The 25,259-nt window shown below is 44.3% G+C and overlaps 1 protein-coding gene across 4 annotated transcripts in view; it reads left to right on the forward strand.

The window, feature by feature from the left end:
• The window catches only part of nbeal2 (neurobeachin-like 2), a 32,278-nt gene extending 7,138 nt beyond the window's left edge, over positions 1-25,140 (forward strand). For 2 of the 4 annotated variants that reach the window (XM_031853129.1, XM_031853131.1), the window contains exons 3-55: positions 174-338; positions 748-829; positions 1,177-1,289; positions 1,535-1,617; positions 2,306-2,391; positions 2,490-2,793; positions 2,929-3,035; positions 3,318-3,404; positions 4,275-4,358; positions 4,564-4,662; positions 4,834-5,468; positions 5,566-5,698; positions 6,073-6,192; positions 6,308-6,638; positions 6,836-6,918; positions 7,039-7,131; positions 7,296-7,467; positions 7,877-8,010; positions 9,057-9,216; positions 9,532-9,634; positions 9,820-9,970; positions 10,205-10,360; positions 10,505-10,664; positions 10,989-11,077; positions 11,217-11,927; positions 12,041-12,225; positions 12,422-12,578; positions 13,609-13,752; positions 14,225-14,548; positions 15,631-15,780; positions 15,891-16,048; positions 16,190-16,314; positions 16,402-16,516; positions 16,667-16,824; positions 16,918-17,051; positions 17,138-17,245; positions 17,336-17,431; positions 17,568-17,692; positions 17,836-17,976; positions 18,059-18,189; positions 18,291-18,400; positions 18,488-18,605; positions 18,763-18,860; positions 18,958-19,071; positions 19,152-19,238; positions 19,358-19,467; positions 19,964-20,136; positions 20,240-20,334; positions 20,444-20,560; positions 21,325-21,486; positions 21,585-21,733; positions 21,831-21,966; positions 22,179-25,140. In XM_031853129.1, the coding sequence (XP_031708989.1) occupies positions 174-338; positions 748-829; positions 1,177-1,289; positions 1,535-1,617; positions 2,306-2,391; positions 2,490-2,793; positions 2,929-3,035; positions 3,318-3,404; positions 4,275-4,358; positions 4,564-4,662; positions 4,834-5,468; positions 5,566-5,698; positions 6,073-6,192; positions 6,308-6,638; positions 6,836-6,918; positions 7,039-7,131; positions 7,296-7,467; positions 7,877-8,010; positions 9,057-9,216; positions 9,532-9,634; positions 9,820-9,970; positions 10,205-10,360; positions 10,505-10,664; positions 10,989-11,077; positions 11,217-11,927; positions 12,041-12,225; positions 12,422-12,578; positions 13,609-13,752; positions 14,225-14,548; positions 15,631-15,780; positions 15,891-16,048; positions 16,190-16,314; positions 16,402-16,516; positions 16,667-16,824; positions 16,918-17,051; positions 17,138-17,245; positions 17,336-17,431; positions 17,568-17,692; positions 17,836-17,976; positions 18,059-18,189; positions 18,291-18,400; positions 18,488-18,605; positions 18,763-18,860; positions 18,958-19,071; positions 19,152-19,238; positions 19,358-19,467; positions 19,964-20,136; positions 20,240-20,334; positions 20,444-20,560; positions 21,325-21,486; positions 21,585-21,733; positions 21,831-21,966; positions 22,179-22,286 (8,269 nt within the window). In that variant the 3' untranslated portion in view covers positions 22,287-25,140. The remainder of the gene's footprint in view (positions 1-173; positions 339-747; positions 830-1,176; positions 1,290-1,534; positions 1,618-2,305; positions 2,392-2,489; positions 2,794-2,928; positions 3,036-3,317; positions 3,405-4,274; positions 4,359-4,563; positions 4,663-4,833; positions 5,469-5,565; positions 5,699-6,072; positions 6,193-6,307; positions 6,639-6,835; positions 6,919-7,038; positions 7,132-7,295; positions 7,468-7,876; positions 8,011-9,056; positions 9,217-9,531; positions 9,635-9,819; positions 9,971-10,204; positions 10,361-10,504; positions 10,665-10,988; positions 11,078-11,216; positions 11,928-12,040; positions 12,226-12,421; positions 12,579-13,608; positions 13,753-14,224; positions 14,549-15,630; positions 15,781-15,890; positions 16,049-16,189; positions 16,315-16,401; positions 16,517-16,666; positions 16,825-16,917; positions 17,052-17,137; positions 17,246-17,335; positions 17,432-17,567; positions 17,693-17,835; positions 17,977-18,058; positions 18,190-18,290; positions 18,401-18,487; positions 18,606-18,762; positions 18,861-18,957; positions 19,072-19,151; positions 19,239-19,357; positions 19,468-19,963; positions 20,137-20,239; positions 20,335-20,443; positions 20,561-21,324; positions 21,487-21,584; positions 21,734-21,830; positions 21,967-22,178) is intronic. The other 2 variants (XM_031853130.1, XM_031853132.1) reach the window with 2 other exon arrangements.
• The last annotated feature ends 119 nt before the right edge of the window (positions 25,141-25,259 follow it).

Here is a 25,259-nt window from a genome sequence, read left to right on the forward strand (position 1 = left end):
AGCTCCCACCGGGTTTTATTCCCCAAAGCAAGATGAACTCTGACCTTCTGTAGAGATGCCGCTTTGACATGTTTATGTTATGTGTAAACGCAGCCCCTGTTACGACGCCCTTTGCCGCTATGCTACTGCCTCCCATCCCCTCTCTACCCACATCTTCCTCTCACATCTTCCAGGCCGGAGGAGTGCAGCTCCGAGGTGCCCTTGCTCCCCAGGGAGGTCCTGGTGTTCCTCGGCACTCAGCTATGGCAGAGTGCCGAGCACCTCTCCGACACTGCTGAACCCAACAGAACCACCCCTCACCCCCTGCTCCTCATCAAGTTCTTCATCATTATCTGCAGGTGAGGTTCCCAGCCTGCTGTGTATATGCCTTGTGGCAGTACTATTTATAGTAAAACTATATTCAGGCAGGTACTAGAGACCAATGGGACTACTGTTTTTTAAGTAAATTAAAGTGTACCTGACTTGAGGTAATGTACAAAATTAGGTATCAATTTCCTTTTATTTAAAATGAAATCTTTACTTATAAAAAAAGAAGCAATGGTAGAAAAGGGAACCAAATGAACTACAGTTTGAATTACATTAATTAAATTGCAATGCAGGTTGTGCAAACGGGCTGCAACTCCATCACAGGAAGTTGTCCCTCACATGTACATTCTGTGTATTTTTTGTGCCTAAAATGGTCATATTGGGCAAACATCAGGCAGATTTTCTTAACACTCAATTGCACAAGTTTCTCTCTACTTCTAGGAATATGGAGAACATCGACCCAGAGAAGACCCCTGATTTTGTTTTCGAAGCCATCAAGCTTTTGAATTTCTGTTTGGACCAGGTAAGGCCTTTATAAACGTTAGCTCAACCAGGACACAGATTTCAGTGATTTATATCAGGGCTTGGCTCCACTGCATGCTCAGTATATCAAGTGTCCAAAGATTATTTAGTGCCCTTAAAGCCAAACTGTGCAGAAGTGTGATACACAGCAGAGAGACAGTGAACAGTAACATCCTCACACAGAAATAACAGAACTAGTTTACACTTAAAAGAGAAATGGGTGTGTTGTCGAACATCTATTCAATGTACTGGAATGTGTTGTATGAGGAATGTCAAAGACAGGTGTATCTGTGCTGGTCATGCGTTACACATGTGTCAATGTGAGTCCAAACTTTTTATTTTGGACAGCTTAAGAAGGGACAAGGGGAGCAGTCTTCTCTGCAGACGGTTGTGCAGTATGGACTCGTGCTGTGTGAAAGCCTGTTTGACCCTTATCAGACGTGGAGGAGACGCCTGGCAGGGTGAGTGTGTGCTGCGTCACCATGGAGATACACTGCGTGGGAGGTGGGATTCAGTCACAATACCCTTACACTATGGTGTGCATTTAACATCTTGCCCAACTGTTGTGTGATGTGTAACCACCCTTGCTTGTTGCCTCCAAGCCTTAAAGTCAATCCTCATTAGTGCCGGCAGTATTCGTGGCAGCCCTTGACTGACTAGGCGTGATGTGAGTCAGTGCGGTAACTCGAGTCTTTGTGTGTTACAGGGAGGCGGTGAGCTCGCTGGAGAGGAACAAGTATAAGTTCTCCCCGCTGGCCTTGCCAGAGGAGTTGCCTGCTCTTTTTCATGGTGAGATGCTCCCTTTCGTCTGCTCTTTCACTGTGATCTCTGTCAGACCTCACATACCACAAGAATCTCACTGTTCCCACCGCTGCCTAAACACAGCTTAGTTCTGTCATCTTTAACATGAAATACCAGGACCTTTTTATTTGCTCCAAATCGCCTAGATAATCATTCTTTGCCATGTTGCTTATAATGGAAAATGACTGGTCAGTCCGGTCAGTAAGAGCTTTAGGTTTTGGCTAAAAACTTAAATTGTTCAGCATCTAATTATCAGGTTTTAATCACCAGAGTCCAAACAATTCTAATTATAGAAGCCCATTTGATTAGCGAGCACTAATCTATAAGCCATGGGGGAAATCACAGCCTGGGCAAGTTTCAGTATGTCCAAATTTTAGGAGGATTAAACTGTAATAGCATGCTTAGAAATGTTAAGTGCTAATTGTGTAATACCTAGCCAATTAGCAAGGCTTTGGCTATACTTTTTTCACGTAACTCTTAATGATAGACGTGGCTTGCAGGGGAAGCTTTTGCTCAGCCATTATACTGTGAACTTTTTACATTTATTCTTATTTTTCTTAATTTTAACAAACTAAAATGATATATTGATAGCACTGTGTTACTGTTTTCTGTATTGTGGTTAAGTGAAAGCTGGTTTTGCATGACATTGTTCCTTGGCTTGAATACATGTTCACAGAAAGTCTCCAGGAAAGCGAGCAGATCCCAGAGCTCCTCACTCTCAGATTCGTTCTTCTCCAGGGTGCTGTCATCAGTGGAGGAAAGGTCTGCTGTCCTCTTCGTCATTAATTACTGTGAAAACACTACACATGCAGATTAGAACTAATTACAGTGGGGTGACTGTGTCCATATTCTTTTTCCAGAAGAATGGCCTTCTTTCCATCACCACTCACTCTGTTGATGACCTGTTGTCCGTTCTGCGAGCTTGGTGCAACCAGACCTCCCCTGAACCCAAGAGCACAAAGCTCTCACGGCTGACCCTGCAGTGCTTGACCGCGATGATCCACCTCCTGCACTCCAGCAGCCCTGCGGAGCGGCAGGTTGAGATCAAGACGATCCTGGAGAGCTACTTCCAGCTCCTCAACTGGAACCGTCCACTGATCAGTGAGCAGCTAGAGAGGCAGAGCTGGGAGGACAGCCTGATCTCCCTCCAGAGACAAATGCTAAGTAAGAGCATGTCCACTAGGTCTCAAATCTAGCTTAACGTACAGCATTCCATTTTATTTATCTCTCTCAATCAGTATGAAGGCCAAATTATCGATTTTCCCAGCATGTCAACATCCTCTTTGTTGTCAATTTTAGCTGCTGTTCCTGAGATCCTGCAGTGCTCTGACAGGCCAGTCCTGCAGGCCGTGTTCCTCAACAACAACTGCTTTGAACACATACTCAGGCTTGTTCAGAACAGCAAGGTCAGACCCCTGTCCATTTAAAATGTGTCATTTAAAATGTGTGAAATATCACAAAAAAATGTATGCTTATGTTTTCCACACATGGCTACAACATATGTATCCCGCTGTGGCTATAGACAGACCAGGATCAAACCTGTCACCTGACAGATGACCTTTTTTTGTCTAATTGTCTGTCTTTTTGTGTTGTGTGTATGCGTGTGTGTGTGCCTGCGTGTGTGCCTGCGTGTGTGCCTGCGTGTGTGCGTGCGTGTGTGCGTGTGTGTGTGTGTGTGTGTCCTGCAGCTCTTTCAGAGCAACATGCATAGCCCGGAGCGTGAGGTTGTTTCTGACCCCACTACATGTTTACTCTCAGAGGTCGAAGTGGACCAGGTACTTTCCCCTACTTGGTGTTGATATTGGTCTGTCAGCAGGAAACTCAGCCTTGTCTCTACTCGTTAGCTGCTCTGAGCTATTTAAACAGGAAGCTTTGGGCAGGAAGTCTGGCTTACACTCATTTGTAAATAAAGCAGGTAGTGTGGCTATATGTGATAATTGTCGTCTGGAGTTCCCTTTTTAATCTGTCTCTTCTGTCCATCTGAAGTATCCACTTACAGCCTGTGTTGTATGTGATTTACTGTTATTTTGGGGCGACTTGAATCCGTCTTGAAATAAAAGAAAGTACAAGCTGGTGCTAGCTTTGTGCACGTTGAAAAGTCAAGATTCAAATTATCAGTGAGAGGATTAATCTTTGCTTGTGTGGGAGTGTTGATTTATATCACATTCGTAATTAGAGGCTGAATTCCCTGTTGACAACACGAGGCAAGAAGAGCATGTTGTGTTTTTCATACTGCATGAAATGGTTGTTTTTGAAATGCATGTCTTTCCTTCTTTTCCTGGTATTTTGGCTGCTCTGTCGTGTGACCGGTTGTGGCTCGTGTCCTGGGGTTTTGATGTTGCCTAATTTCCAGCAATAGCTGCCCTTTTTTTTTTTTTTTCTCTCCTTGGTGGTTGGCTTTTGTTTTTGCATGCTGGGATCTGTCAGTAATTAACAAAGAGGCGATTGTTTAGTGACTGATCCAGCGGTGCGCTTACTTCGACCCAGTGTGCTCCAATAATTGGCGTGTGGAATAATCGTTCATTCACTTGGTGAGAGGCTTCCTCAGAATTGATTTGTTTTCATTTTTGGTCATGTGCAGTTAGAATGTTCAACTTTTTTTGGGCTTTGGTTACATTATTTTAACACTCATTATTTTGATGTAGGTTCTGGTGAAAGGATCAGACAGTATTACAGTTCATGCGCTAGGAGTCCTCACAGCTATAATGAGTAACTCACCCTCTGCTAAGGTAAGGCCCTTTGTGATCCACTATGGTTAAATCATGCATCCTTCATTCTTCTGTACATGTATTATAAAGCATATCATACTATGATGACTACAACGCCAGCAAAAATTAATTTAGGAAATTTAATTGTAATTCTTCCAAATGTGTGCCAACTAGTTATCCCTTGTGGAGCCGCTCTTCAACCTATTTCTGTCTCCTTCCCCCGCAGGAGGTTTTCAAGGAGAGGATTGGCTACTCCCAGCTGTTTGATGTGCTTAAGAGTCAAGGTCAACCCACCAAAAGGCTTCTGCAGGAGCTGATGAACATGGTGAAACACTAATTTCCTCTTTATCCCCACTGAGTGCAGAAACAGTAGAAGTCAATGAGCACTTATTGATGACCTTGTTCCTATTTGAATTGGGGTGCAAGTTATTGACCATGTGGCCTCGTTTTAACCTTATTTTCTGTTCTCACTCTTTTTATTCCACTCTGTCTCCAGGCAGTGGAGGGCGAGCATGCCCACGCCCATCACCTTGGCATTAGTAACGAGCAGCCTTTGCTGCTGCTCCTGCAGTGGCTGCCTGACCTGTCGGGTCAGAGGGACCTTCAGCTGCTGGTGGCCCAATGGCTGGCTATGGTCTGTGGTGGCTCCTTATCCTGCCGCACCGTGGCTGTGGAGGCGGACATGGTGGGGGCTCTGCTGCAGGTGCTCTCACAGCCCCAGAATCTTGACCGGCAGTGTGCAGACACCCTGCTGGGCCTCCTGCAGGACCTGGGCTCCATGTGTCTGAGACCAGAGGAGCTGAAGAGCCTGCTCAGACTGCTCAGGGTGGATCAGGACAATGGTGCAGTGGTGGGGAAGGTGCACCCTTACTGCGCTCGCGTCATTCAAGTGCTCTCAGCCATAGCGGCCAGAGAAGGCCAGGGCAGTGCCCTGCAGTACTTTGATCTTACACCCCCCATGGCTGGTATTATGGTGCCCACGGTCCAACGCTGGCCAGGCAGCGGTTTTGCCTTTCACGCCTGGCTCTGCCTCAACATGGAGTTCACCAACAACCGTAAACCATCTGCCACCTCTAGTACAGGGGCTCAGCATGAGATGGGCAAGGGACCACGCAGGAAGCAGCTCTACAGGTACATTTGCGAGAAGTGAAGTTGCAAACTTTCATATGTATATGATTGTACTGCGTTGTACACTTTTCTGTGACAGAATGTGTTTTTTTGTGTGAAGTTTCTTCACAGCAAGTGGAACTGGGTTGGAGGCTTTCTTCACCATGGAGGGAGTGCTGGTGGTGGCTGTTTGCACAAAGAAAGACTACATGGCTGTCGCGCTGCCAGAGCACCCACTAACTGACTCATGCTGGGTGAGTGGGGACACACATAGTACAGCTAGAATTTTGGCCAACATTTGTCTTCGTTTAGCCTGTCGGATATAAAAAATAGATTTGATCAAGGATAAAATCACACATCAATGTACTGAGGGGCGCTGTCTGGGCATGTAACCTTGGAGCATAATTACTGTAAGAAATTGAAGAGTGTACCTCTTAAAGAGATAAGTAGCTAGCGGTCTACCAATATAGGGTAAATTAAAGCTGTCAACTGTGAGACTGTGTTGCTCTAGTTCCTCAATACAAAGATGTATCTTTGTAAGCGCCAAATGTTTAGCCCCAAATTTGCTTTTTTTTAGTTTTGTCACCAGAACAAATTTGTGTGCTCTTTCATGTCTTACTCATCACAGCACTCGGTGGCTATAGTCCACATCCCAGGCCGTCGTCCGTTTGGTCAGAACCTGGTCACCATCTACATCGACGGAGAGCAGCTTAAAAGTGCTCAGCTTCGCTTTCCATCTTTCAGTGAGGTAACTGAAACTAGTATCTAATGTGACCTGGCCATGGACGTATTCTAGCTGAGTAGTTCCCCTATATTAATCTAACTTCCTCTTTCTCTCCCCCGCCTGAACCTGACTCTTGAAGCCTTTTACCTCCTGCTGCATTGGATCTGCAGGCCATCGGACCACTACCACCACCACCTCCCCCAACCTGCCCACGTCCTCGTACTCCAACCCATCGCCTGAGTTTGCCTTCCCCTCCTATGGCCCTTCCCTCATGCGTTCCCAGTCCTTCCCAGCCACCTTTGCCGGAGGCCGCGGCGGGGCTTTGAGAGACTCCCCAGTGCACACCATCCCAGCAGGACTGCAAGACACAGAGTGGGGAACACCCACGTCTCTGGATGGGCTCCTGGGCACCGCCTTCATCTGTCACGAGGCTCTGCAGCAGACACAGACAAGAGCTCTGCATGCTGCAGGTAAGTCACCCTCTGCTACAAAGCAAATGTTGGTTATTCTACACATTACCCAGTTTTTTGCAGAGTTCACCCAACAATCAAATGTAAAGGAACCGTAATAAACAAAAACACAGAATACTCCTAAGAGTATTTTTTTTTCATGTAAACCAAGTAATGTTTGCATAATGGCCGACATTATTTTCTGCTCTCCATCACAGGCCCCAATCACGTGTCCCTATTCAAAGCAGAGGGAGAGTTGTCTGATCTCAACAGCAAGCTTCTGCTCTACTACACTCCACAGGTGACCCCACTGAAACACAAATAAACTTGCACATTTTATTACACTGCTTTCACTAAGTGAATAAACCAACAACACCAGTAAAATATTTGCTGTTTACATTTGTGCATATGTTTTCTACAGGCCTTCAAGGGCCAAATATGTCTGGACCTGTCGCCCAATCACCAATATGATGGCAGGTTTACAGGACACAGGGTAGTGAACTGGTACATCAAGGTTAGATATGACAAGTGTCAGATCAGTGTAACATCAGTCATGTTGTATGCTGTCATGCTGCTTCCTTTTTGGGCAGGTGCTCGTTGTTGACTCTATTTCTGATCTAAATAGGACTAATGTGGAAGGTTACAAAAATATAGTTGTTTTTTTTGTCCCCCCTGCAGGATGTTGTAAACGTGGTGGGAGGTATAGGGGTTTTGCTGCCCCTGCTTGAGCAGGTATGTGAGGCTGAGCAGCTTTGCAACGGCAGTCAGGAGATCGCAGACCTGCTGGGACAAGAGCTCACCTCCCCCAGAAGCCCTGCTGCTATGCTGCTGCCACTGAACAAGTCTGCAGGTCAGCTTTTTTTGTAATTTTGGTATATCAAAATTCAAGTATCATAAATCCGTTATCTCCTGCATTGTGAGGGCTAACTGTGTTGTTGTTCCTGGTTATTTTTGCAGTGCTAAATGCTAAATATTTGTTTCAGTGCAGTTCAGAGTCAGAAGACGTTATGAATGGTAGCGAGTCAGAGTTTACACACAATGCATGATGCAAGGACAGACAAGATGTGCTAGACAGTCACATGTCTAATGTAAACAAAATGAGATAAATGGAACAAACAGCATAACAAAAGTGAGACAAATACCCTGCCTCATCCTGTGATATGATAATCTCAGTAAAATGCTTGGTAATGCATAAATATGTCTGTGGGTTACACAGGAAATCTTAACAGTTGTTTTGCCCTATTTTTTTTTTCTTTCAGAGGTAAGACTAGAGAGAAACAGCATCGCAGCCTTCCTGCTGATGGTGAAGAACCTGATTCGTCATCACTCTGTCAATCAAGAGAGCCTGCTGCACTGCCATGGGCCGAGCACAATAGGAGCCATGCTCAGCAAAGTAAGCGCCCTGCACGGCGGTTCGCTCTAGCAAGTGGGAACTAATTGCGAGAAGAACGGATTAGCATATGAGAGTATTTGACCTTTTTCCATTGTAGTTCTGCTGTGTAATTGCAGTGTAATGAGTGGGTATGGTGTTGTTGAAATATATGTGGCTCTTTGTGTGGGGAAATTTATGCAGAGTTTGCCCAGCTTGCTCGCTCTCACTGCGAACAAAGAATATCAGCTTTAAAATCTGTTGCCTGAAATTTAAAATCTAGGAAAATGATATGGAGATTAAAACCAAATTGGAAAATGACAGACATGGAATTCACAATGAACTGTTCTCAGTTCTTGGTGTAATATTTAGCAGATAAATCTCAGTTTCTAAACTGCTTAGTGGGTCTCACACAGGCATAACGAGCCATCTTGTTCGCTTTTTGCTGCTTATATAGTAGCAATAGTAATGTTGGGAATTAAGGAGAAACCTGTATAAAGTAGGCACAGTGATGGCCGTACAATGATAGCTGTGTTTGATGCTGAGCCATGTCATAGACAAACCTCCATTGCTTTGTAATGGGCAACACAGTTTATCTGATTTGCTGATTTATCTGTAGGCCTAGTTCAGTATGACAGCGATGATTTCTTCAAAATTGATGACATGTGTTTGAGTTCAGAGGTTTACATTGTCACAGAGTGTTAATGTGAATCTCTGATGGTAGCAGCCAATCGGATGTTACGTTGGTGCAGCACAGACATGCTTTCAGTCTGACAGGATATTTTGAAATACATGACGTTAAGGTGGAGCATCCTGTAAGGAAACTATGTCACAATAGTCACACGAGGTTTCCATGTTTGAGAGCGGCAAAGACAGAAACCCACATATAATGTAGGCATACACTCAACACAAACACTTGTACTGAATATGCACTCAACTGAGTGCAACACTTCTCCAGCCTCAAGTGTTAATAAAAATAGTATGCTACACAAACCCTTGTGCACAGATAAATCCAAATAAATGAAAACAAACTTAAACACAATCCCTCCTCCTTGCTTCCTCTCCTGCAGGTTCCTGACAGTATGATGGACATGAACGTTTTAACGGCCTGTCAGCTGCTGCTGGAGCAGGTTTTCAACGAGGGCAACAGCACACTTGTACAGCAACTCTACCACCACCTTCTATTTGATTTCCGCATCTGGACTAAAAGCCATTCTACTGTTTGTCTGGGTAAGGCACAAGCAGCCCTAATGTTGTGGAGTATTGTACCTGTGGACCTTTTCATGTCTGCCGAAGCTGTTTGTGTCCCTTTTTATATGTGTGACTGAAAGGAGCAAGAGGAGGCTGAAAGCAGAGATAGAATACATTAATGTTTTGAGTTCAGGCAGTGGCAAAGATTAAAAGAGGATTTGTGCCTCATGCTACACTTTGATACCCTGTTTTGTAAATGAATGCACTTCTTTGGTGCAACTTCGAATATTGGTTTGACATTTCTGAAAAACGGGAGAGAGATGACAAAAGTGTTTTTCTTTCTTTCTTCCAAAGCCCACGTGCAGTACCTGGCTTCTGTGATAAACGAAGGCAAGCAGCGCATGAAGAGGAAGTACGGGGTCCAGTATGTTCTGGATACCATTCGCACATTCTACAGGTGAACCTTTCACAATCACAATATGGTTGCAAAATAAGACACAGATATATACATTAAGAGTTGAATAGTTCAAAGGTTAGTCCAAACATACTTATTGCTATATTATTAATTTATTTTAAACCATGATTTTCACTGTTCACAAGAAGATAATTGATTTATTTCTTTACTAACACCTTTGGCCATAGTGTGGAGAGAGATGGCAGCAGTCTGTCTGAAGAAAAGCAGATGATTCAAAACTCTCTGTTCGCCTTGCTGAAAGACTTTCTCAAGTCTCCTACACCAGAAGACCTTCACAGTGTCCTCGCCTACATTCTGACTGTCGGAGAAGAGAAGCAGGTAGTGCTCATATGTTTCATCTGTGTTTCTTTAGCGAGTTTAATTTTGTTATCATTTGACCTTTTTAGCTGATCCTCCACCTATTTTACTCTCATGTTTTGGCATCTGCGTACTTTCAAACTCCTCTTGTGACCACTTAAAACTTAAACCCTCCCTAAATCCATATTTCTTGGCATTTCATCGTCCTCATTCACTTCTCTCCTCGTTCCTCATGACTTCTCCTCTCTTTATCAGGCTGTGATGGCCTCGGATGTGCTCTATGAACTCTTGAAGGGCAGCCCTCCTCGTGAGCAGGTGCAGGCCATGCTGCTGGACTGGGGCGTGGAGCAGCTGTACTGCTTGCTGCTCACTCCAAGTTTCGGAGACGAGGCCAGAGAGCGGGTCTTCAGGGTGAGAGCGAAAGACTTGACCTCTTCTTAGAATGCTTCAGCTTATCACTTGACACATTTTTGCCTTTCTCCGCAAACTCCCATGTGATGTATTATCAAAACAGATTAAAAAAAACTCTTACATAATTTCCCTTCGATGTTGCAGGTTTTATACAAAATCCTCAAAAGCGAGCGTGTTTCTGAGCGCAACAAGCAGCGCATCAAACTGAAGGATTTCGGATATCTTGGCCTGGTTTGTCTCCTTGATGAAATTCCGGTAACCATGACCACCGTGCGATGTCTGTACGAGCAGGTCCTTGCTACAGGTAATGTCTCTCGGGTCTAGTGAACTGGAAATGTTGAGTGTTTCTCAATAACGTCAGAAGTCAAGTGAGCAGTTTTAACGTTCAAAAACTCATCTGCTTCATCAGGACTTTTCTGAGAATCTACAGCTGCTTATAAACTCATCACAACAACTAAACTGATAAGAATAAGAGACTTGTAACTTTGTCTTGAGTTTACTGTTGTTACATATTTATACTACATAGTTCTTGAGTTTATAAAGGACACATAATCTATACCAGAAAGCTGATTAAGAGATAGGCTCCAAAGGACTTTAAAATGCAATCAAATTTGCTGCCACCCCACAGATGCGACCCCCAACTTCCGAGATCTCCTGGCTGTGGTCTGTCTATCCCATCGAGCTGAGCTCACTGTCCGCTTGGACGTCTGCCGCAAGGTTAGTCTGCTCACCTTATTTACATTTCTGCTAGAACAACCATAGTCAACTTGTGAGTGTGAAGTTACAGCCTAAGCATATTTATCATCCTTGTAATGAAAACAACCTCTTCCTCTGTTCCTCTCTGATATTTCCGCAGCTCTTTCATCTGATCTACTCCAACGAAGATTATGTGAAGCAGCTTGCAAGGCAGCCCGGCTGGCAGGATGTTTTGACCAAGCTCTATGTCAAAGAGTTTTACGAGTCCCATGCTGCCAGCATCGCAGGCTCCAGCACCCACAGCTCCTTCGAGCCAAACAACCGGCCACCGCTGTGCAGGAATCAGGCTCTGGTAATAGAAGACGCGCACTCAGACATCTTCCTGAGCTACCGCACCTCGCAGGACATCGAGGATGAGGTGGATGTAGGTGGCCGGCGGGACATCTCTGATGGATTCTCTGATTTATCCCAGTCGCCTCCAAGTGGAGGCGGAGGTGGAGGTACGCCTAAAACCTTCACCGGCTCCCTCCATTTGAAGTATTTTGATTCGGTGGACCAAGGAAGTCACTCGTCCTCCACCTCCAACGTGGTTGATGTCCCCACATCTGGCCCGGACGAGGAGGGGAGAGACTACCAGCCCCAATCCCCCTTTAGCAACCCGTTTGATATGGAGCTAGGGGGCATGGGAGACACTGGCACACACACACCTGCAGGAAGTCTGACAAACACACCATCTCCTCTTGAGCACTGCAAACCCTTTCCACCTGCCAGACCCAGGAAGAGCTCCAGTCTGTCCAACGTGCTGGATGATACCAGCTATGGGACAGACCCTCCAACTGGAGACACAATCTCCAATACGTCCAACCCACAGGTATGGCTGCTTCCTCAGCTTAGACAATAACTGATAATCAAGCCCATTATTTGAGAGTTTAATGTCTAAGATTTTTTTCTGGGATGTGGGACTGAGTCTTGTTTGCTTTACAGCAGACCCCTGAGGAAGAGCTGTGCAACCTGCTAACCAACATTGTCTTCTCCGTGCTGTGGAGCGGCAGCGGGGCGGAGACGACGGAGGACGTGGTGTGGCGAGAGAGAGGACAGGTCTTTTCTGTTCTCACCAAACTGGGCTCCTCCTGCCAACTGGTCCGCCCTCCCGATGATATCAAACGCAGGTCAGTGACGGTGATTTCAAATTGACTTACCCTCAGCTAACAAGCACATTGAATTGACATTGAAGCCGTTTGGCAATGGAAAAACAAATTGAGCCACACCTACAGCTGTGGCACGTTTTTGTCTGAACATTCAGATATGTTATTGTGTCACACTGGGGCGATGTATTCATAGTCTGTTTGCCACTCTTTGTGCCAGTCTGTTGGAGATGATGCTGGAGTCGTCTCTGTCCGACCTGAGGGACGCCCAGGGAGTGTCTCTGCCTTTCTGTCCCAGTTTGGTTCGGCTCCTCAGGCTGCTGCAGGACTTCCTGTTTGCTGAGGGTACAGACAACCACACGCTGTGGAGTGAAAAGGTATATCGCATATTATCCCATCTAAAACAGATGGACCACTGACATATTCTATTTGGGTAATTTCATGATTATGGAGCGCCTCCATCTTGATAAAGGTTGGGTCGACTTTGAATTCACGAGGGACAATGAAGTAAATAAGCCCTTAATTCCTGACAAAGCCTGATATTATATCTTACAACTACGTATATAAGAACATTGTTAATAAACCAACCAGAACTATTGGATGATATTCCAGCAGCATGGACTTAACACCTACTGAGTTGTAGCTCAAATTGAATCCTAAAATATCACATTTCAAGTGGCTGATCACAAACCTCCACCATGCTTGGCATTAGGCATTGAAAATTGCTTACAGTAGTGAGACAGAAGCAGTCGTGAGACTTCTCTGTCAGTGCAGTACAGGCAGTAGGAGTTTACTATGTTCCAGTGCAAGGCAGGCCGCATGTTTGCTTTCTATAAATGGATCTATTCAACACCCGTGGAATTTAGATTGCTGATGAATTATAAGTGTTCTCCTGCCAAAAAGTAATGCAGCATTGTTCGGCACACACTGTGTGCAGAACAATCGAGGGTGTTGTCTTTAAAGTGATTGTGTCATTCGGCTTTATTATTTAAAGAAGCCATAATAATTTGTGCTGGGGCTACAAAATACAATGATTAAGATACAAAATAAATCTTTGAATGTCGGACTACATTGTCATGATGATATAATGTTGATGGTTACATTGGATAAGTAAATAATAATAAGTAATATTAACCCTTGATTGTCAAACATTAAACACAAAGTATGGACATCTGGGTGTGGTCGCTGTCAGTTACTATGTTTAATGTCAGGGAAGATGTTCCCGTCATGTCTTACTGAAGGGTGGAGAGTCATGGTTGGATGTAGGTAGCATCTGATTTATCTTTTTAAATTAAGCTGTATATGATGTCCTGAATGGGTTTAGGTTGTCGTAGATGCTGCAAGGTGTGGAAACAGGTCTAGCCTTTTTGTTCAATCCTTTTGTTGACGCTTTTTGTTGTATTGCAGATATTTGAGGGGGTGGTAAACCTGCTGGACAAGTTGAAGGCCTGGCATAGCACCCCTGGTAGCCCTGGGAACACAGAACTGAAGGAAATGGCCCAGATTGGCCTGCGTATCATCACTGGATATATCAAACAGCAGCACTCACAGGTCAGCTGCACATTCAACTTGTCCATCACCGAGCCAGTACACCAACCATTACTGTTTCTCACTGTACATGTCTTTCACAACCCGAACACCTGTGCGATTGAATTTAGATGGAAATAACTTAAAAAGGGGGGTACAGTATTTATTTAACTTGATAAGAGAACTCGGATAAAGCCAGTTTAAAAATACCATTCCTTCTATGGGTTTCTTTTCAAAGATATTGCAGTCATTCATATTAGGGAGTGTTCTGTATGAAAGGGCAGCTCCTCTCAGAGTTATGGCTGCTGTTGCTCTCTCTGTAGGATTGTGAGAGCAGTCATAAAGGATCTGACCATAAGGCATTCCAGTACATACTGCTGGTTGAGTTCATCTCCAAAGTTGTACAGTACTGTTTTCAGCATATTTCTTTATAAACTGCATGGACAGGCTCTGAGTTAGAAGCATAGCAAGTGATTTGCCTCTTTCCCCTCTTCAGGTGTGCGTGATGGCCTACGTGAAGCTCCACAGCCTCCTCCAGACGGTGCTGTGTCTGAGCTGGGAGGAGGTGTGCTTCCTGCTGGGGCAGCTGGGCGCCCCCCTGTGGCCTGGAGGTGTAGTGGACAGCACCAGCTGTGGACAGGCAGAGACTTTCTCCCAGATTGTGCCCGTCGTGCGCACACTGCTCGACCAGCATGCCGACCCCGTCACTCTCCAAAACCTACTCCCCAACCTGCCCGTCACTAACGGCAGCACCACCTTCGCCCAGGACCTGAAGGCCTACTGTCACACACTGGAGTGGCAAGGGTTTTACCAGCAGCAGGTCAGTGTTTTGGCTGTGCATTTAAAAATAGATGTCATTTATTATTTTTGCTTTGGGAGTCTGTGGAGTCTTTTGTGTGACTAGGCAGGTATAATCAACAACCCTCTCTGAGATACTGCTGGCTCTGTTCCTTGTCACATTAGTGTACATTCAGGATTTTCGCAATCTTGCCTCCTGGTCTTAGGCTGAGAAATCTAATTCACATTTTTAGTACTGCTATCACAACTTTAGAAAGTAGAAAAAAACAACCCTAAACTCCCTAAATTGCTTTCTAGCTGCCCCCTCAATGTATTTTAAGCAGAGACCAGTTTATGCTCACACTTGAAACTGATGCCAGACTCGCTCACATCCAGCTGAGAGGTGGATTTTTCATTGCTCTGTGTGACAGTACATGTTCATAAATCTGTTTCGTTTAGATTACTTTAGTATACAGGTCCTGCAATACATTAGTCAATGTGGCATAACTTTGGCTGCCTTGACTGTTTTGTAACTTGGCCCGGACTGATTTCTCAAGCATGCATGTCTAAGTGTCTGTTTGCAATTTACAATTTGTTTTAATGTTTGGGGTAGTTCTATAGGTTTTTGTATGTTTATCCAACTTCATGGTTTTAGCATGAAGTGGTACAGCAGTAGGGAGGAAGAAGAAAACAGCAGGTGACTTTAAACTGTGTGGTAGTTGTCGAAAATATCTCCTCTTAATACAATAAATAGATAAAGGGAAACAGTTAAAGAAATGGGGAAGCGTATTTCCAGTCCTGTCTCTCATTTGAACAAAGAGAATTATCCCATTTCATGCATCTAACATGCGTGTTCTTCCTTTAGGAATTTGTAAGTTATCATATTAAAAAATTTAAATGTAAAATCATGGCTTATGGGAAACGTAACAGAAATGAAAGCTTGTCATTCGTATCAAGTTATAGTGGCATATTATCTTAGTTATATTTAGTAATGTTTTGTTTTATTTGTTTTTACTTGGTACATCATTTTTTTTCTACATTAAATGTGTTTTTATTTATTTTTTGTCTGATTCTTGTGTGAAGGTTTTTGACTTTCTTGAGTTGTCCACTTCTGCCCACCTCTAGGTTCAGCCCACCATGGAGCAGTACGAGCTGGACACGTTTGGGAGGAGCCATGACATCATGTCCAATTTCTGGAATTCGTGCTTCGATGACCTGATGAATACAGCCTTTAAAAGGGACAAGGAAAGATCAGACAGCAAGTCCAAGTTTCAGGTTATAAAACTTTCACGCCTCATGCAACAGCCATCATGTCACGGCTTGCTAAGAATACAGAGTTAAACCTTTCACTGATCTCACATTTCTGTGTGTTTGTGTGAAAGCAGGAAGTGATCGTGGACCCCTACCTGAAGCGAGTCAGAATTGAGAACAACAGGTACCATAGTTGTCAGAAGCAGAGCTCCAGTCACCAGGGGGTGGTGTGGCAGCACTGGCGAGCTCTCCGCAGGCTTTTGACTAGTGAGAGAGGAGCTTGGGCCAACAAGTAAGACAACCTTTTAGAAAAAAATCTCTCTGACCAAGATTTAATTCACTATGAGAGTAAAACAGTTATCTGAAAACATAATGTCCTTTTGCATTTCATAGCTGTCCAGAATGTGCTGAATTCTACTTTTTCTTTTGCCAGAGTTCAACCAGAGGTGAAGCTGAAATTGTCCAATGCAGAGACTTATTCAAAGATGCGTCTCAAACTTGTGCCCAACTATAACTATGATCCTCACAGTGAGGCCAGTGCCCTGAGGGACAACATGGGTATGTCACTGGTTAGAAACATATTGTCTCCGCTCTTTTTTTAATCTAAGCAAAATGCACTGAAGATGTTTTTTTTGTGATCTTCAGGAGCTGACAGCCCTCGCTCTGAACCCCTCCTATTGGCTGTTGCAAAGGAAGCAAAAGTAAGCGACATGGAGGATGATCAGTTAGGAGAAGAAGACCTCGTCTTTTTGGATAACAAGTGAGACTTTCATTTGCATAACTTTTAATGCCGGTGTCAACAGCTTACAGCATGTCTGTGGGCCATAAAATAATTTCTCCAAACAGGCCTTGAAGACATTTTGAAAGCCCTTGAATATGCAAAGGTTTAACCTTTCTCCCGTGCTGTCAGGGTGGAGGGAGAAGACGAGAGCCAGAAAGAAAAACTGGTTCTGTCAGAAGACTGTGAGCTCATCACTATCGTGGCGGTTGTTCCGGGTCGTCTGGAGGTTACCACCCACCATCTGTACTTCTATGATGGCAGCAGTGAGAAAGAAGAGACAGAGGAAGGTAAGAAAATATGCGCTCGTCAACATCACACCCATCTTCTTTTACTGTTCTTCAAAAGGTTCTTACGGAAGTGAATGATGCCTGTGTCATTAGGAATCGGGTTTGATTTCAAGAGACCTCTGTCTCAGCTCAGAGAAGTGCATTTGAGGCGCTACAACCTGCGACGATCTGCCCTGGAGCTGTTCTTCATCGACCAGTCTCACTACTTCATTAACTTCAAGAAGAAGGTGATGCTCAGATCAAATTGAACTCCTTCCGCACTGTGATTAGAATCAAATAGATGTTTTTAAATTCTTAATGTGTGCCCTCTCAGGTACGAAACAAAGTGTACTCCAGGATCCTGGGACTGCGGCCCCCCAACCTGTTTTACTTCGGCTCTCGCTCCCCCCAAGAGCTACTAAAGGCATCTGGACTTACACAGGTAGTTACTAAAGTCAGTTCCTCTGTGAAGTGTTATGATCTGAATGTTGCTGATTGTGTTGGACCAATCTGATGTTGATGTGTTGAACAGAAATGGGTATTCAGAGAAATCTCCAATTTTGAGTACTTGATGCAACTGAACACCATTTCTGGACGCACTTACAACGACCTGTCTCAGTATCCTGTGGTGAGTACACTCTAGCTCCCCTCACAGTGTGCACTGCTTATATTTATGTATATATATTTACTTACTTATCATTTTATGACAAAAGGATTAATAATAACAAAGGCATCATGTTGCAATTGTTGTATTTTCTCTTCAGTTCCCCTGGATCCTGTGTGACTATACCTCGCCCATTCTGGATCTGGAGGACCCGTCAGTTTTCAGAGACTTGTCCAAACCCATAGGTGTGGTCAACCCCCGCCATGCACAGAATGTCAGAGAAAAGTAAGCGCTTATATGACAGTGGGATTTTGGTTGTACTAAAAGGGTTGGAGATCTGTAGCCAACCGAGGTTGCATCATTGCATAGATGAGGTCAAAATGCTAAACCCTCCGTATCTTAAATCAATTCTTTCTGTCTGTCACTAGATATGAGAGCTTTGAGGACTCAACAGGCACCATTGACAAGTTCCACTATGGCACACACTACTCTAATGCAGCAGGAGTCATGCACTACATGATCCGCATGGAGCCGTTCACAACTCTGCATATCCAGCTGCAGAGCGGCAGGTGGGGACGCTGGCTCGTGCATTATATTTTATAAAATGTATACCGCGGTCTCATGTTGATACGTTTCGTCGCCGTTGTTTAGGTTTGACTGCGCAGACAGACAGTTCCACTCAGTGGCAGCAGCCTGGCAGGCTCGCATGGAGAGTCCGGCTGACGTCAAAGAGCTCATCCCGGAGTTCTTCTACTACCCAGAATTCCTGCAGAACATAAACGGTGAGGAAGACTGAATCTTTGGGCAAATCGACAGCTTCAAAGCCGCTTCGACTTCCAAATATTCTTTTGTGAAAGAACCTAATGCAGCGTTTTTTGTTTAGGCTTTGACCTGGGACATTTGCAGATATCTCAGGACCCAGTGGCGGATGTTCTGCTGCCTTGCTGGGCGTCATCAAGAGAAGACTTCATCAAGCAACACAGGAAGGCCCTGGTGAGTCTGCACATACATTGTACAGTCTTCAAACTTTGCTTGTCAATCGTGCGCTTGTTTTCCAACAACTTGTATGTTAAACTCTAGGAGTGCGAGCATGTGTCCAGTCACCTCCATGAGTGGATTGACCTGATCTTCGGTTTCAAGCAGAGAGGCGATGAGGCAGTGAACGCCCTCAATGTCTTCTACTACTGCACTTATGAGGGTAAGGCAGAAGTGAATACTCTTTCTAACTAGCCGATGGATGGATTGTTCTTTTGTCTTCAGCTCCTGATGTCTCATATTTCACTTCCGTCTTTACACATGAGCAGTGTTTCTTTGTGTTCTTATATGAGACTCACTCTTGTTTGGCGCTCCTGTAGGTGCAGTAGATTTGGATGCGATTGCCAATGAGACCGAGCGCAAGGCCCTGGAAGGCATCATCAGCAACTTTGGACAGACTCCGTGTCAGCTCCTTAAGGTACAACTCCCAGACCAATTCTTGATTATCGACAAAATGCTGTTACGTTCTGTTTAAAAAGTAGCAGTTTTATACCACTTTCCTATCTCGGAACCAGGAGCCTCATCCTCCTCGGATGTCGGCTCAGAACGCATCTAGGCGGCTGGCCCGCCTGGACACTATGCCTCCGAATATCTTCGAGCAGCTCGACAAACTCCGGCCATTTGTGGAGGTGGGTTCATTATTCCTCTAAATAAATAACTAGTATTGTGTTGACTTGTATGTATGTGTTAACTTGTGTGTTTGTCTCAGGTGGTAAGCAATGGCCTTCCTCTGGTCCAGGCAGTGGTACCAAAGAGCCAGAATCGCTCCTTCATCATCCAGGGCTCAGATATGCTGGTACGGTTCAGTTAAACACTTTACAAGGGCCGCATATAAAACTCAACACAATCATTACAACTATAAAATATTGGATTTAAATAGTTGAGGTTTTGTTTGATGGCACTTTTTCTCTCCAGGTGACTGTGAGTTCAAACGGGTTGATAGGGACACACAGCTGGCTGCCCTACGACAAAAACATCGCCAACTACTTCACCTTCACTAAGGACCCCACCATGACTAATCCCAAGTGAGAGTCCTCAGAAAACATATTTAAGTTTTTCTGGTTTATGATATATACTGATGATATTTTTTACCTAGGAATGTCATAAGCTGTCTCTAAAACAACAGTAACAACTTTCTCAGTACTTTCACTTTTCTGATGGATATTATTTTTTACTCAACTGAGTCAGGGATAACTTGCTTACCTCACATCATATCAAAAGATCCATAAAACATCCCTGACAGCTAGCTGGATGGAAGCACGATCCCTCTTTATCTGTGATGCTTCAAAGACTGTTTTAACTAATTTAAGTTCGGCTCTTATTCTAAACTGACCTTGAACGCGGATCCCATAAAGGCAACATAAATCAGGATAAGAGGGATTTGAACACTGGATGGTTGTAATTTGCAGATGTCATGACAGTTTAATGTGCCGATTATAAATCTCCTCCACATTTAGGCCACAGCTCACTCTCATTTATTGTTTCTGACTTTGATCTTTCCAACCCCGCTTTGTGGTGCAGAACGCAGCGGTTCTTGAGCGGCCCGTTCTCTCCCGGGGTGGAGATCAGCGCTCAGGTGCTGGTGGTGTCCAACGACGGCCGCCTGCTGTTCAGTGGAGGACACTGGGACTGCAGTCTCCGTGTCACCCAGCTGGGGAAGGGCAAGCTGGTGGGCAGGATCTGCCGGCACATTGGTGAGTTCTCAGTTACATATGTTTGACTTGTGTATATATATATACTGTATATTCTTTGTTTCCATGTCACATATTTATTTAAATTTGTATGTGTTCCACAAAGACGTCGTTACTTGCTTGGCTCTGGATCTCTGTGGCATCTACCTCATCTCTGGTTCAAGGGACACATCCTGTATAGTGTGGCAGGTTCTACAGGAGGTACACATCTTCAAATCGCTTGCACACGTGTGCGTGATTAGAGGCTGCGCTCAAAGCTGTGGCTTCACATATGGATTCTGTTTTTTATTTTTATTTTTTTGTCTTTCAGGGCGGCTTCTCCAGCGGTCTGTCTCCTCGGCCAGTGCAGATCCTCTGTGGACATGACCAGGAGGTCACCTGTGTGGCCATCAGCACTGAACTGGACATGGCTGTCTCAGGGTCAAAGGTCAGCAAACTCGCATGCTATGAACAGTTATAAGCTTGATACAAATACGCTGAATTTGCACAAAAAGTAATAATTGATGATTGTTTTCATTATTCATGAATCGGACGTTTATGTTATAAATACAACAATAAAAGGCACATATCGTATTATTCTATAATTTTATAATTCTTGAATTCTGCTAACCTTTTCCGCTCTGTAGTAAACTATTATATAAGAAGTATTTTTAAAATGTTCTCTCTCAAATGGCTTGAGGTCTGCAGGGTTGTGCGGGTGTGAAATAGATGCAAATAACCTCAAAATGGTTGAAAACGCTACTTGGATGTTCTCCAAGCAAACTGTGATGTTGCTCATTAGAAGTGAGAATGTAATCTCTACCAGATACAACCCCAGATGAGACAGATGCTGATATCCTATAGCCAGCAGTTGTTCGAACCTGAAAAGCATGACGTAACCAAATTAAGCAAGGGCAAACTCTCAGCTGACTCTCATTTTGAGCTTTTTTTTTTTTCATGAGTTCCTAACTGGTTAAATTAGAAAAGAGTCTTGGAACATAGGAGTCCATTATGCCTAGCTGTAGTTTTAGGGGCTTTACATTAATCTATTAAAGACTTTTGACGGGCTGCCAAGACTCCAATAAACTAGCAACTTGTGGTCCATGTGGCTTTGGTTTGCATTGGGAAACTAAAAAGAAACGTGCACAAAAAGTAGAGAACGGTTTACATGGCACCTTCACTGACCCTCCCTTGCTGTTCACTGTGTGCCAGGATGGGACTGTGATAGTGCACACTGTTCGACGAGGCCAGTTCCTGCGAACGCTGCGGCCTCCTGGTGATAGCTGTGTACCTGCCATAATCTCCGAGCTCCAGGTGGGCATGGAGGGCCACATTGTGGTACAAACCTCGCTGGAGGAACGCTCTCATAGAAAGGTACTTTAATGCGTACGACAGTGTATGGACCAACACACACGCAAACAAGTTTCTCAACCTGCTTACGCCATTTAACAAAATACTGCTTTATTCTACAGGGCAAGTACTCCATTCATGTTTACTCAGTAAACTGCTGTCTGCTGTCCTCCCTCACCATGGAGGAGGAGGTGACCGCTCTCCACCTGGTGTCTGAACACATCATCATTGGGACCATGGGGGGCAGTCTCCACATACGAGAGTTATGCAGGTAAAGACATTGAGAACATAGCTGCATAAGTGCAGCATGTACAGCAACTTTAAGTCTAAAGTTTAGCTCCTCATTCTTACTCTTCTCTGATTGACAGTCTGGACGCTCCGGTAGCGCCCCTGGCCTTGAAAGTTCCTGTGAGGAGTGTGTCCGTCACCAAAGAGTGCAGCCACATCCTAGTGGGACTAGAGGACGGGAAGTTGATTGTGGTGGGGGCAGGGAAGCCAGAGGAGGTGAGAAGCAAGACTTCGAGTGATTGTGAGATGCGGCAATTGGGTGGCTGTGTATGTGTGAGTGTGTGAGGAGAAGGGGAGGCGGGGGCTAATCATATGCTAAGTGCTTGTTGAAAACCAGGTTTTTCAAATGATAATTGAGCGTCTTTAGTCTAACATCTCCGTTTTAGCCCTCAAGTGAAGATTAACATGCTTCCCGCTCCTGTTCTCAGGTTCGCTCGGGACAACTCACCCGTCGCATTTGGGGCTCAACACGCCGCATCTCTCTGGTGTCGGCGGGTGAAACGGAGTATAATCCCACTGGGAATGCTGGTCAGTGAGATGAGCAATGGTGGAGGACTTTGCAGGCTGCAGATACCTGCACAACCAAGACGCTCGGCAGACTCAACAAGGCCTTCGTTCCCTTCACAAGCTGGGAAACTATCCTCCTCAGCCACTGATTTCTCTGAGAGAACACCTATACACTGTGCACTTTTTTTTTTATTCTTAAACGGTTTTATATTTGATTGTGTATTTCATTTACTGTTGTGTACTGTTTTTAATCAGCATCATTCCAAAGAGTGGCCTTGTTTTTGTGGACGGAGAAGAGCTCAGTGTTCGAGGCTGTGAACAGTGAGTCACATTTCAGGGATGTGACTCATGCTGATGCACATGCAGCATCAGACACTGAGAGAAGCAACGCTGTGAACTCTCCAGGCTCCGTGTTCTTTGGATTCTTTCTTGTCAGAGGAACAGCTGTGATCTCTGTCCTGTTTGTTGTCCCAAACCCATTGTCTTGGCAATGGCACCTTTTTTACAAAACTCCTGGAAACTTGAAACTGATGTAGGTGTTGCTTGAGATTTCCACATTGCAATACTGTTATATACCACATGGGGGTTGACTTTGTAAAAGAAAGATACAGGGGGGTAACTGGTCACTGAATTGAACCAATGCTGTGTTGTGATCTTCAGCGGTCGTGGTAAAGATTTGCTGATCCTAGCAGCAGAAGTGCACCGCAATACCACAGTGTGTAATCCTGCATTCCTTCAGGCTCTGCGCAATGCAAAACTGTTACAATTAAAGCAATAACGGCTTTAATGGTCAAGTATGTGAAACATATTCACTTTTTTTTATCATAACTGTGGAGTTTGAATGCAATGAAACTCATGAGGAGTGCCTTCTGTTTTCTTAAACACAACGGAGTGAAGACCTTTACATAATGCGTTTGTAAGAGTTTTGTTATTATTCTGTTCATCACACGACTATATCCCTGTTTAATTCATCTGAAAGTGCCTTTTTTTTAGCTTGTGTCTTGAGCCATTTTTAAACACTGAATTCCGATCATCTATTTCTATGTGAGATCACTGTATCAGACTGTACCCCTGCTGATTTGATTTAAACACACCGTACTACTCTATATGACTCGGATGTGGATAAGATGTTGTTAATGAACACACAAACTGTTGGTTGGAAGCACATACTTGCCTGTACTGGTATTGTACTGTTTTATGAAGCGCTGGAACATCTGAAGACAATGATGACTCTTGAACCATGTGAGCGTAAGTCTGTGAGTGAGTTGCAGAGGAATTCACTTCCTGCCAGCTTCTTTTGCTGCGGTTGGAACAAATTGGTTGTTATGCAGTGTCATGACGGGACAGAGACAAAGGGAACTATTTGGGAGAATACATTTCCCATAACATGGCGCGCACATACAAATGACCTAGTCTTTGTAAGTGATTCTCAAAATACCTTAAGTGTAAGCAAGAGGAGACTATTTGAAATGTTTACTTATCAATTCATCTGCTTTTCACTCTGGAAATACACGAAGTCAGGACATTGAGGCTGTCTAAAATCACATTTTATTCCAATCGTACAACTATAAGATGAGATGCTGTCTGTGAATCTAAAGGTTTGTTTGAATAAGCAGCTCAAACACGCATTTGATAATTTGCTATTGTGCATAATGATATCGATTCATAATGCTGCTCCAGTTTACACTAGTTGTTAATGTAATATATCACTTAATTATGCAGTAACAGTCTTTATTTTAATAAATTAAGCATTGGGTCTAAAATACAATCACAGTCTATCAAAACAATAAGTTGAAGTTATGATGTTTTTAGTAATATTTTTTGTTCAAATGTCCTGATTTAGATTCAAAGTGATCCTACAAAAAGGCTGCTGAAGGTCAGCACTGCCTTGAATTTGGATTATAATTTAGCTTTTGTGTTCTCTAAAGATATTGAAAATACACTTTGCTTTTTAAAAATCAAGCAGTCTGTGCCTTTAACACGACAGTGGGAATCGTGATTGTTTGTGCTAATGCTCCTTCTTGAAATGATCCTAATATGGCCAATAATTGTCCCTGCTCACTTAAATTCAGGAATCCTCTTTTCTATGAACCACTGCCCATATCCTGAGTATGGTCGCCCATTACTGAAAAATGAGCCATGATTCTTGTTTGTGAACCACAACGGGAAGGAAACTGATCCGCTGCTGCAACGTAGATCATCCAGCTCCTCTGCTGTAATCCCAGTCTCGCATGCGTCTGTGACGTTAACTCTATTACAGTTGAAAAGGTCACGGTGAGCAACAGCACATTTACTTGAAGAGGAGACTTTGATCTCCTGGTGGGCCGAACATCCTGTCGGCCTCCCCATAAACACCTCCGGGGATACAATTCAGAGGGGTGGGGAGGGGTGAGGCGGGTGATAAAACCAACCTGAAGACCCCCAGTCAAATACAAATCACAGAATAGTGAATAAGGGAAGTGGAGTGGGAGGGTGAAGAGGGATGCAGTCACTCTGATGTGGCTCCATTGACAATGGTGGGAGGGGTTGACACCTTGCTCTTGCTTATTGGCAGTATCTCTCTCTGACCTCTGCAGACTGAGGGGATGGATGTCGTGAAATGCTGCAATTTTGGTGATGCTCAAGTTGTTCCTGCCAAGAACCGCAGCAACCCTCAAACAGGCCTCCGTCAACGACCTCAACCCTCCCCCCTCTCGTCCTCTCCCCCTCTGGTTGATTCCTCCTCTGCCTGTGAACAGCACAATCATGTTGTTGTTTTTTGTAGCTGCCTTATCGTTGCCATGCATGTATGACCACAGAGGAACTCGGGCCTCAGATAAAGAGTCTGCGGCCCCACAGCGAGATGACGTAGCCAAGCAACGAATAAAGAAGGGAGGGGAACTGTTTACTTGTCCGATTGCTTTTTCTCTTAAAACAAGTGAAAAGTTAACCAGTGTCATAAGAGTAATACAACATGTTGCCATTAAAAGAAATCTACCAATATTTAGAAACAGAAGAAGGCA

The sequence above is a fragment of the Anarrhichthys ocellatus genome, unplaced genomic scaffold (assembly GCF_004355925.1).
Source record: "Anarrhichthys ocellatus isolate YVR2014 unplaced genomic scaffold, GSC_Weel_1.0 scaffold13, whole genome shotgun sequence".
NCBI lineage: Eukaryota > Metazoa > Chordata > Actinopteri > Perciformes > Anarhichadidae > Anarrhichthys > Anarrhichthys ocellatus.